General features: G+C 47.5%; 2 protein-coding genes across 5 annotated transcripts; both read left to right on the forward strand.

Annotated features, from left to right (window-relative positions):
- The first annotated feature begins 39 nt into the window (after positions 1-39).
- Mgat2 (alpha-1,6-mannosyl-glycoprotein 2-beta-N-acetylglucosaminyltransferase) lies at positions 40-6,920 on the forward strand. 4 transcript variants are annotated; one of them, XM_033379242.1, is made up of 12 exons: positions 40-816; positions 2,043-2,194; positions 2,269-2,397; positions 2,464-2,616; positions 2,675-2,859; positions 2,922-3,163; positions 3,219-3,364; positions 3,427-3,587; positions 4,286-4,753; positions 5,213-5,275; positions 5,630-5,844; positions 5,903-6,920. In XM_033379242.1, exons 2-12 carry the CDS (start codon positions 2,188-2,190, stop codon positions 6,123-6,125), a joined length of 1,992 nt encoding a protein of 663 aa, XP_033235133.1. In that variant the 5' UTR covers positions 40-816; positions 2,043-2,187; the 3' UTR covers positions 6,126-6,920. The 4 variants fall into 4 exon arrangements, with proteins under 4 accessions (XP_033235133.1, XP_002136929.2, XP_033235134.1 ...); XM_002136893.3 differs by lacking the exon at positions 5,213-5,275 and having other exon boundaries at positions 41-816; XM_033379243.1 differs by lacking the exon at positions 4,286-4,753 and having other exon boundaries at positions 44-816.
- A 516-nt stretch (positions 6,921-7,436) lies between these two features.
- LOC4800275 (4-hydroxybutyrate coenzyme A transferase) lies at positions 7,437-11,411 on the forward strand. Its single transcript, XM_001357595.5, has 4 exons — positions 7,437-7,952; positions 9,832-10,224; positions 10,289-10,693; positions 10,754-11,411. Exons 1-4 carry the CDS (start codon positions 7,775-7,777, stop codon positions 11,206-11,208), a joined length of 1,431 nt encoding a protein of 476 aa, XP_001357632.1. The 5' UTR covers positions 7,437-7,774; the 3' UTR covers positions 11,209-11,411.
- The last annotated feature ends 9 nt before the right edge of the window (positions 11,412-11,420 follow it).

An 11,420-nucleotide genomic window follows, 5' to 3' on the forward strand; every position in this document is an offset into this window, starting at 1 on the left:
AAACCTACTTTGCCTACTATGCCTCTAGGTGGCGTGATAGTGAAACAGCGCGCAAACAGCTGTGTTTTAGTGTAAGTTTTAGTTTAGTGTAACTAACTAACTGTGAACGTTTAGTCACAACTTTAAGTGTTGAATTTAACAAAGAGAACTTGAATTGAAATAAATTGAACTGCTCGCTCCGCGCGCTTCTCTGCATCGAATCGACCATTAAAATATAAAAATCATACAAAATCAATACATATATACAAAATGTATAGTTTCCGCTCATTGATGTTGGCCTGAAATTCGGTGCGGTGCGTGTTTTTGGCTAACGAAAGTGAAAACTCAAATACACGAATTAACATAAAAAACGCTTAAATAATCAGCCAAAGCGTACAATACAAATGCAAACAATGTGAAAAGATGCCTATCTGTGTGCTGTGCGTGTGTGTAGCCGCAGCAGCCGCAGTAGCAGCTGCGAGTATGTATGTGTACCGTAAGTGCATGAAGAAAACGAATCTCAATGATAACAAGAGCCATCAGAGCTAGATAATCAGCGATGATTTAACAAAAGAAGTGCCCCGAATCTGAAAGAACCTTCTGCCCAACCGAAATGCCTAAAGCAGAAATTGTAATTGAAATTGTCGTTGCGGCAGCCCAGCGACACGGACTCGAGAGCAAGCAAAATCGTTACGCTGCATTTTGACTTGGGGGGCGTCTGAAAAATCGATTGGATTGCCCGTAGTAAAGTCGCGAGTCGCGACCATAACAACACTACAGCAATGACGCTAAATGGAGTCCCGTGCTCCGTCCGCGGACGCGGATATCTAACCAAAGGTGAGTGTTCAGGTATTTATTTATTAGCACCGCACCGCAGCAACAAAAGCAGCAACAGCCAACAACAAATACGAGTGTGTAGTATACAAAAATGCAAAGTAAATGGCGCATTTGTCTGTGAGTTTCGGGTTTGTTTTGGTTTTGGCCTGGTTTTGCCATCAAATTTCGTAACAACTAAACCGAAAATACCTGTTCGTCACCCCGGCCCGGCCCTCCCCCTCCGCAGTGTGTTTTTTCCTGTGTGTGGAGCACCCCGCCACCCCATGCACTTGAAGAAGGCAGCATTTCCCCTTCACCTTCGACTGATGCCTGAACTTTGATTCAAAGTCAAATTCTCGTTGTGGGTCGTCTGTCGGACGCCCCAATTAACGGTAGTTAATGTTGGCCCGGGGTACGGGAGGGATATGATTATAGAGGAGGAACAGTCATTGATTTTATTTACCATTTAATTGGGATAGTTTACGTTCGTTTGTCTGACGCAGAGTGGAATAATATATATATATTGATATTCTTAATACACGGCTGTAATTAGTCGTTCGATTGTATGTAAAAATAGATCAAAATACACAAGCGACCAGTGTGAGACCTTTCTATTCTACTTCAAACCGCCCACAACTGGCCACCGACCAGACCATCCCGATTCTAGGGAATTCACTGAAGGAATTGGTTCGGGGGGAACCAGGCATACGCGAAAAATAATGATTCTCAGGGGCTTTCTGTACGCGGAATGTTCCACAAATGAAACAGTTCGCTGGGCCAGCCAAATCTATTTTTACGCCAATTGCCTCGAGGCCGTAAACCGCCCACTTTACAGGCTCTGCTCTCCATGGGGCGGCGTGATGGGGCTACGTGAGTCTCCTCCATTGCTATTTAAACTCAAGTGAGTGCCCAAGCGACGTACGACGACGACGACGACGACGACGACATACGATCAAAATATGGATCCGAGATCGTGGAGAAGCGGAGGCCAGGCTGGCCGTAATTGAATGTGGGGTAGTCGTTACTTTTCTGATTAGCATTCCCATTCCGTTTGCCATTGTGTGGATTGTTTGGATCGGATTAGGGCCCAGGGTCCCATTAATTGGGCACTTGGAATCCAGAATCTCAAGAGTGCAGAGAGTGTAGAGAGTGGTGTAGCCCCACAAAGGAAATGGTTATCGAAAGTGGCCCAGTCCAGCCCAGCCCAGCAGTAATGCAATTGATTGTTATTACATCCTTCTTTCCAGATGGCGATCTCGAGATGAAAGTGCGCACCCAGTGAGCATTCTTCGCTTTAGTGAGCTATTCAGCCCCAGAGCCAGAGCCAGCCACAGACACTGATTGAGAGTGAGAGTGAGAGAACGCGAGAAAGGCAGAGATACCAGGTCCAAAATGAGAGGTAATCGCACAGAGCCCCGTTCGAATCGAAGCAAGCTATTCATTACTTAGTTTGATATACCAAAAAATAAAAAGGTCGCATTCTGATACCACTGCCCAACACCGGATCGATGGGACGGAAGCGCAACAACTTCTATATGCGGAGTATATTTCTACTGGCGCTCTGCATCTTTGGCCTGCTGCAGTACCACAACTTTAACTATCGTAAGACCTGCAATACGCTCTACATTCGACAAACTAATGTCCTGTGTTGTCCTTTCCTTTCGACAGTGGAGTCCAGGGACACTGTGCTGGGAGATGCAGTCACCAATGACTCGGATGATGCCATCCTGGCCATGGTACCCGCCACACTGCACAAGTACTTGACGCCGCACTCGCGCAATCACAGCACCGCCGCTGTAACCGGAGCGATGGGCGGGGCCCGTGAGTAGAAAATGTAAAGTATATCTAACTACCATCCACTGATCCACTCCCTTTTTAGCTCTGCTCCTAAACACGAGCAGCTCCGGAGCGGCCACTGCAACCACAATCAGCTTTGACGTTTACCATCCGCCGAACATATCGGAAATAAAGCGTCAAATCGTGAGATACAACGACATGCAGCTGGTGCTTAACGAGGACACATTCGGTCCTCTGCAAAACGACTCTGTGATAATTGTAGTCCAGGTGAGTGCGGGACCCACTCACAGCTAAAGAATGTCCTCATCAACGTGGTGGAATTCTTACAGGTGCACACGAGGATTACTTACTTGCGGCATCTGATTGTGAGCCTGGCGCAGGCGCAGGACATTACCAAGGTGCTGCTGGTGTTCTCGCACGACTACTACGACGAGGACATCAACGATCTGGTGCAGCAGATAGACTTCTGCAAGGTGCTTCAGATCTTCTATCCCTACTCCATTCAGACCCATCCCCACGAGTATCCAGGCGTGGATCCCAACGACTGCCCCAGGAATATCAAGAAGGATCAGTGAGTATTTCCAGTAGAACCGAAGCGGCGTGGAATAACTTATCCGATCCAATAGGGCCATGATCAGAAACTGCAACAACGCTCTGTATCCGGATCTCTATGGGCACTATCGGGAGGCGAAGTTCACGCAGACGAAGCACCACTGGATCTGGAAGGCGAACAGAGTGTTCAACGAGCTGGAGGTGACCCGCTTTCACACAGGTATGCTGTAGCAAGGATCACTTTGAGGGCAGTCCCACTTCAGATCCTTTTTCCGGCATTAGGTTTGGTCCTGTTCCTCGAGGAGGACCACTATGTGGCGGAGGACTTTCTCTACCTGCTGGCCATGATGCAGAAGCGCACCAAAGACTTGTGCCCCCAGTGCAACGTGTTGTCCCTGGGTACCTATCTGAAGACATTCAACTATTACACCTACCACAGCAAGGTGAGAACTGGAGGGGCAACGCGTCCCTTCCCTTCCTTACGCTAGAGCTTGCCTTAAGAAATCTTTTGAGTGGCGCATCGAGCGGCCGAATGAGAAAGCCAATGAGATAGAGCGCTTCGAGCCTTACCCTATTTTAAGTACTTGTATATTTATGTTTCAAGAACAACTTAACGCTTCTGTTGCTACCAGACACACACGCACATACTCACACGCGCCCACACATCGAACGTATCGACAATCATAATGCAAATTGGAGTGGATGGAAACATGAGGCCGATCCATGCCGAATGGGTTGGCTATTCTATGGAATATACCCTCTAGTACCAGACCGTCACTGGTTGAATTTGAATTTGAATTGAACACATCACACGCACACGTCCTAGCAAGGAGCACTAGTTCCCCAACGATTATCGTTCGATTAGCTAGATGCAGAAATAGTGCATTTTAGTCGCTTACCTGGTAGCTAGTTGAGTGACTAGCTAGTGGCCGATAAACGGCACGGGTTCTAGAGGGTAAATTCACGATCCACCAACACCCACACCCACAGTACCCCCGCCTACATGCGTACACACATGACTGTGTGTGTTTATACTTTTGTTTACTTACATACAAACATATATCATGTATTATTATTATTGTATTTTAAATATCATATATATACTATATATCTCTGTTCTATTCCGAATTCTGGCACGCAGACTAACAAGAAATCCTATGCTTCCTCGCTGATCTCGACAAACAGTCTATTAGGATACAATAGGAATAATAATAATAACAACAACAACAACAATAATAATAATAACAACAACAATAGAAACTCAATGCAATTAGCCGTGTCGTCCTCCTCTTCTTCCACATCATCTGCGCAATCATCAACGACATCATTCAGAAACAACAACGCCAAAGTCTATGTGGGCGACACCACCAACAGCATCAACAGCAATAATAGCAACAAGAAAGATCACAATAAGAACAATAAGAATAATAAATCAAATAACATGCGAAGCAACCACATCAACACTGTCACCGCCTCCTCAGCCGCCACATCCTCCGACACCAACAACGAGCCAAATAGCAATAACAATAACAATAACAACAACAACAAAAATGGTGCACAAACATGGAACTATCATGTCCTGCCGTCATTGTATTCCGTCTATCAGAAGGTAGCCACCACACCACCGCTAGCACATGCTCCAGGCTGGCCTCCAAGTTCCTTCTAGTTAAAACTGCACCTGCGTATCCATCGTATCGTCCTGTCCCTAGTTTGAGCACAATTTGCGCACTGACTGTTTGCACTGGGATGCGTTTGTAGGACATTGAGAGGCCGCCCACCCTTCAAGGTGCTGCAAAGACATCCCGGAGGCGACACACGAATACTTTATTGGCCGTGTAGATTGCTACCCATCCTCCTTCATCCCCGCGCTTTGGCACTTTTGCATGTACCGTTTATACCGTTTGTACCTTTCCGTTCTTTGCTTCCTGTTCAATTTTTGTGTACTGCTATGCATTGCTATGCTGTTGCGTTGTGTTAATTAACTTGTCTATGTGTCCCGCGATGGCATGCCACATCTCTGCCCCGCCCGTATCTGACCGTATCTGCCCGTACCTGCTCTGCCCTCCAGATACACGCACGCGTGCGGCTCGTGAAGATTGATAGCCAGAGCATCATCAATGACTATCGCAAGGTATTTGGTATGGCGTGTATCCCCATCGTTACATTATCCATCGTTCCGAATCACTGCCTAATCCTAATCACTGCTTCACCAACGGAAACGAAGGCAGTGCGTGTTTGATACCACTTGGGCCTAACTTGTCCCAATTTGCGACTTACTAAACACTAAATTGACTTCATTTGGCAACACACAAATCGTAGTAAGAGTTAGTCCTGTTTGAACGAATGAAATTTGCATGCCCAACCCCCTCTGCCTCCGCCCCTATCCGCTCCTTTCAAATCTGTTTCAATTTGTTCGTTTTAAACGATTGTCGATATTTGCGTACTTAACCCGAATCCCCCTTCTTCCCGTCTCTCCCGTCGACAGGTCGAGGTCATGCCGTGGGTGAGCAGCAAGCACAACATGGGCTTCGCCTTTAACCGCACCACCTGGACGAACATAAGGAGGTGCGCCCGTCATTTCTGCACTTACGACGACTACAACTGGGACTGGTCGCTGCAGCACGTCTCCCAGCAGTGCCTGCAGCGCAAGCTGCATGCCATGATAATCAAGGGCCCGCGAGTCTTTCACATTGGCGAATGGTGAGCAAGAGAGAGCCCTGTGCTTCCATTTTTAATCTAAGCGATTTCTCTTTTGCAGTGGCGTTCATCACAAGAATAAGAACTGCGAGTCCAACCAAGTCATCTCGAAGGTTCAGCACGTTCTGAAGATAGCTCGCACCTCGCATCAGCTCTTTCCCCGCTCGCTCACCCTGACGGTGCCCAGTCTGAGTAAGAAGACCAAGCTGCGCAAGGGCAACGGCGGATGGGGCGACCTGCGAGACCATGAACTGTGTCTGAACATGACGCTGCCAACGCGGTAGAGGAGGAGGCCAAAGGACTAAGCTCCAGCATTGAATACGAGTATAATATCTAGTTAGAGCTATTAGGAAGTAGCCTTAAATATGGTAACACTCAACCAGATTATGCACTGTGTATCAGTGAAGTAACCTAACCGCAAGTAATCGAAGCCAAGACAAGTTGTGCATCAGTTGCGCCTCCAAAGACCCTCCACGGGCGCGGCACAAATTCCTAGTATAAGTAATCCTCCTCTAGTCACCGGCCATATGCCAACCAAAACAACTCTAAACCCCCCATATTCGAATCCTTTCTGTGCTGTTTGCTCTTCGGTTTGGTAAAAATTACTTTGTATTGTTTGGGCTCCGTCCACAGTAATGGCGAAAAGGTCCCAAGCACCGCTTACGACTCATATTAATACTTATACAACTCACTCGAATCGTCTATCGTAGTCCCAAAATGTGCCGAATCCTCCGTTTCGTAAATGGTCGAGTTTAGAGGTAGAGACAGGAGAGCAAGCAGTAAATCGCATAAACTAGTCATAGCACATGCGCCTAGAACCCCAGCGCATTAGAACAATATAACTAGCTCTTTGATAACTTATTGTATAACGTTTTAAGCCTGTAAATAGAAATCTTTTGTTGTATAAATTACATAAGGTCTTTTTAATACACATACGTACATACATACATAATGTATTTAACTAATGTAATCTGTTATTTTCTAATTGTTAGTCGAATGCGCTTTTATGTACTAGGAATTTTTGATCATTTGAACGAGTAATCTTAGCGAATAAAAGCCAAGTGAACGCTGAACCAATCTACACACTCATTCACTTTCACCCTACAGCTCGGTTGCACATGAGTGAGGAAATGTATAGCGCATATGCACAGGATTGACGAACCCGTCTGCTGACAGGTTGGAGCCTTTCTCTACTTCTTTGCATTCATGTTCAAACACACAATATCCACAAGAAACCGTGGAATGCCTCCGCCTACGTGCCGGAGAAGATCACAGCGGTGGCAAGCAGATATGTGGGTGGCAAATATGCGCCAATTGTAGCTGTTGCCACCGACTGCAAACCCACAACCAGCCACATGCATGTATGTACGTCTTTGGTATATAAATTTGGTAAACGTCTGGAACCATTATTTACGTCCATCTGAAGATACGAAATACTTTGTTGAATATTTGCAGTTTCAAGTTTAAATTTGCCGGGCGATACCATCGATGGTCTGGCGAAACCATCGATGTTCGGCGTATTTTCCAGCCCTGGATGGCGCTATTAGATTTTTTGACAACACTACTTTGAAACTTAGTAATATTTTGGAAACCAAAACAAACAAAACAAAAAAAATCGTAGATCCTAAACAAATGTCCCCAAAATAAAGGAACGTGGTGGCTGGAGCAGCGAGGAGGTTGAGGACCTAGGACGTTCGATTGCACAAATTCATGCTTTTCTTGCTTGGAAATTTCCGGCCCTGGTATTCGCGGTCGACGTTAGTTGCAAACGCGCAGCTGGAGCAACAACAACGCAGAGTTTTGATACTGGCAGCGCACAATCAGCGATTCAACGGACTGCCATCGCCATCTCAGAACACAAAGTGATTTAATAAGCTCTTGCCTGTTCGTTCTTTCGGTTTGAGTGCGTGAGAGTGTCTCTATAGCTGCAATCATGAGCAAGCAACTGGCGCGCCGTGTTGGCCAGATCAACAAATTCCTGGCCGTAGCATCGCCAAACGCTGCATCCACCCACAACACGTACTTCACCTATGTGCGTGAGCTGTCGCATCCCATCGCCCGTGACCCGCCAATTGTTCCGGTCGAGGAGGCTGTCTCCTGCATCAAGTCGGGTGAGTGCATGCCGAGAGGATTGCCCTTGTAGCTGCGCCCACGAGAGCCCCTTGGCCTTTGCTGCTGACCCGTAAACTCAGTTTTCAGTACATATAGAATGGCAACGATTTTGGTTATGTAATGTTTTGGCGTTCTAGTGGGCTTGTTTAGGAAAAAATAATGGAAATGAAAATGGGACGCGGAGCAGGGCAGTGGCAGTCGTATGCAAATGTAATCCATGGGTGTGTGTGTAGTAGTTGGACTACTTTGAGCACAAGGCCCAAGGGAGGGCACTTACATGCACGTATAGGGTGTTCAATAGCTTTGACAGAATCAAATTGACCGTGATTATCGTCATTGTTGAGTGCTTAAGCTATCAGTTACTTATTTACCCTCCTTACATACTACTAGAAATGTGGTCCGCAACATACAAATCTAGAATTTCCGTCGAACTGCAGGCGGGGGTCATTAACTGTACATCTGTACATACACGGTGGCTACAGTGGAGCGTCGTATGTAGATTATATTTTTAGTTTGCCAAAGTTGTACTTTGTACCCTCGCCTGAAACAGCAACAACAGCTACAACAGCAGCAGCAAGCTGAGCTTATGCCGCAAGAACGAACATCGCTCACACACACACACACACACGCAGAGAACGGAATCCACACAACCGGCTATCGTCGTCGCCGTCGCTGTCGGCAGCTGTGCTGATAAGAGCTAATAACATTTAACACAGCTTCTTATGTAATGACTATCAGTGGGCAGGTGAACTAGTGTGTATGTGTGCGTGGGTGCTCGTGTTATTTAGCAAATTATAAATTATAAATTCCGTACTTTGTGGTCACAGAACAACAGGATAATCAGAAGCAGCTGACCCCCCGTACGCAGCATTGCTTTGATTAATTTCAATTTAGGCAATTGGGCGACTTTTGCCATGCAATCAATTGAGACCGTTAGCCCCCACTCCCCGCCCACAATTCACCGGGTAATAATCAATGCTTAGCACTTCGAAGGCCTCCCTCATCAGCAGGCCCATGCAAATTGATAAAAATTGATGTGTGGGGCGCCACACCACCACCCCACCACACAGCAAGAGCAACAACATCATCTACATATGCATGTGTGATATGTGTATGCGTATGTATGTATGCATATGTCGAGCAGCTCTCTCGCTTGCCGTCACTATTGGGTCCCGTTGCCTCTAATTTTAGCCAAATTCACCAACGCAGGCCACGGGCCACGCAAAATCTACTACGTAATTTGGTTGGAAATCTTTTTCGTGTGGCACGTTTCTGGCAGATACAATTTTGGCACTTGTATAGTAATCATTGCCTACACTGAAACCAGTTCTCCCCGAAACTCGTCCCAAGGTTATGTGGGAAACTTTCTTATAATTTCAATTGGCGGGGCTGACCCGCTGCTGCAGATAAGAATTTCACATATCGGATGATTTGTCATGACGTTAAAAGGGGCTCGTAAGAGAGGTGCTGCACATTGGTGTTGACGCCATTGCCCGTCTCATCGGTCATGCCATAGAGAGCCGAGTGCTGCAGAAATAGATCATTCAATAGTTATACACTTTCTGGGAAGCGCTTCCCATGTATTTACAAGCATTTAATATGGTCACGCGACATACACTATAGAACTGTGGCCCGTTATTACTAACACACAAAGGCGGCAATCTCTCTACTCCCCCTCCCACCCGAACAAACATCTTGAGAGCTTTCAAGAGCCACGACAAAGGAAAGCTTTGATCGCTAGATTAGAGAGCAGATTCTGCTCGGAGCGGATACGATTGTTATCAGTTATTCACTTAATCAGTTAGTCACGCGACTGAGCTTCAATTAACTTCGAGAATATTTTCTAAAATGTTAATGATTGCTCGCTTCTTTTACCAGGGGACACGGTGTTTGCCCAGGGGGCTGCCGCCACACCTGTCGCCCTCCTGAACGCAATGTCTCTGCATGGAAAGTGCAACAAGCTGAAGGACGTCACCGTTTGTCACATGCACACGGAGGGTCCGGGAGAGTATTGCAAGCCCGAGTACAAGGACATTTTCCGCTCCAACTCCTTGTTCATGGGCGCCAACGTGCGCAAAGCTGTGGCCGAGGGACGTGGCGACAACGTGCCCATCTTCCTTCATGAAATTCCTCTGCTGTTCTACAAGAAGATCATCAAGCCCGATGTGTCCCTAATCCACGTGTCGCCGCCAGACAACCATGGCTACTGCTCGCTCGGCACCAGCGTCGACTGCGTCCGCGCGGCTCTGCTCAACTCAAAGATGATTGTTGGTAAGTGGCTCGCAGAGCGATAAGCCCTCTCGAGTGCTGTGAATTATATTCTGGTTCTGTGCAGCTCAAATAAACCCCAAGATGCCGCGAACTTTCGGTGATGCCATCATCCACAAATCGCACTTTGACTTTGCCGTCGAGGTGAACGACAACCTGCCGCAGCACGGCACTGGAAAGATCTCTGCCGTGGAGCAGAAGATTGGCAAACTGATTGCCGAGAATCTGGTCAAGGATGGAGCCACCCTGCAGATGGGTATTGGCAGCATTCCCGACGCCGTTCTGGCCGCCCTGCACAACCACAAGGACCTGGGCATCCACTCCGAGATGTTTGCCAACGGAGTGGTCGAGCTGGTCAAGAAGGGCTGCGTCACCAACAGCAAGAAGAAGATGCATCAGGGAAGGATTGTGGGTTCCTTCCTCATCGGAGATCAGGCCCTGTACGACTTTGTCAACGACAATCCCTTCATCGGTAAGCTACACACATATTCCTGCGAACATAAGACATATTTCCATCCTCCTCTTCTGTTAGAAATGTACGGCATCGACTACGTGAACAACACCAGCATCGTGAAGCAGCAGCCCCGCATGACGGCCATCAACAGCTGCATTGAGGTGGACCTGACTGGTCAGGTCTGCTCCGACTCCATTGGCACGCGCTTCTTCTCCGGCTTCGGCGGACAGGTGGACTTTATCCGCGGAGCCGCCGAGGGTCTGGACGGCCTGGGTGTGCCCATCATTGCCATGCCCTCGACCACCAAGAATGGAGAGAGCAAGATTGTGCCCACGCTGAAGCCAGGCGCCGGCGTCGTCACCTCCCGGGCCCACGTGCACTACGTCGTCACGGAGCACGGCATTGCGTCGCTGTTTGGCAAGAATGTGCGCCAGCGCATGTACGAACTGATCCAGATATCCGACCCCAAGCACCGCGAGACCCTCGAGAAGGACTGCTTCGAGCGCATCAAGGTGATGCCATCGCCGAATTAATCTATCCAAATCTTCGATGAGAGTAGAAACATTTTCAATGTGGCCTGAATCCGAAATCAGAAATCCGTAATCCGTAAACGCATTCCCGAAATTGTTTGCAGTCTGACTTTGATAGCACTTTATAGCAGCGACCCGATGATAAGATAAGATCTGGCACTACCAAAATTGAGATGGCGTAATAAAACGAATTCATGTGAGGAATACTCGAAAAA

Source organism: Drosophila pseudoobscura, chromosome 2 (assembly GCF_009870125.1).
Source record: "Drosophila pseudoobscura strain MV-25-SWS-2005 chromosome 2, UCI_Dpse_MV25, whole genome shotgun sequence".
In the NCBI taxonomy this organism is placed as follows: Eukaryota; Metazoa; Arthropoda; class Insecta; order Diptera; family Drosophilidae; genus Drosophila; species Drosophila pseudoobscura.

Excerpts from the sequence above, each read along its gene's own strand:
- LOC4800275 (XM_001357595.5), top strand. The coding sequence starts at position 7,775 with ATGAGCAAGCAACTGGCGCGCCGTGTTGGCCAGATCAACAAATTCCTG. Across the intron at positions 10,225-10,288 it reads CAACTCAAAGATGATTGTTG|CTCAAATAAACCCCAAGATG; the intron begins GTAAGTGGCTCG and ends GGTTCTGTGCAG. Across the intron at positions 10,694-10,753 it reads CAACGACAATCCCTTCATCG|AAATGTACGGCATCGACTAC; the intron begins GTAAGCTACACA and ends CTCTTCTGTTAG.
- Mgat2 (XM_033379242.1), top strand. Across the intron at positions 4,754-5,212 it reads TGTATTCCGTCTATCAGAAG|ATACACGCACGCGTGCGGCT; the intron begins GTAGCCACCACA and ends TCTGCCCTCCAG. Across the intron at positions 5,845-5,902 it reads GTCTTTCACATTGGCGAATG|TGGCGTTCATCACAAGAATA; the intron begins GTGAGCAAGAGA and ends TCTCTTTTGCAG.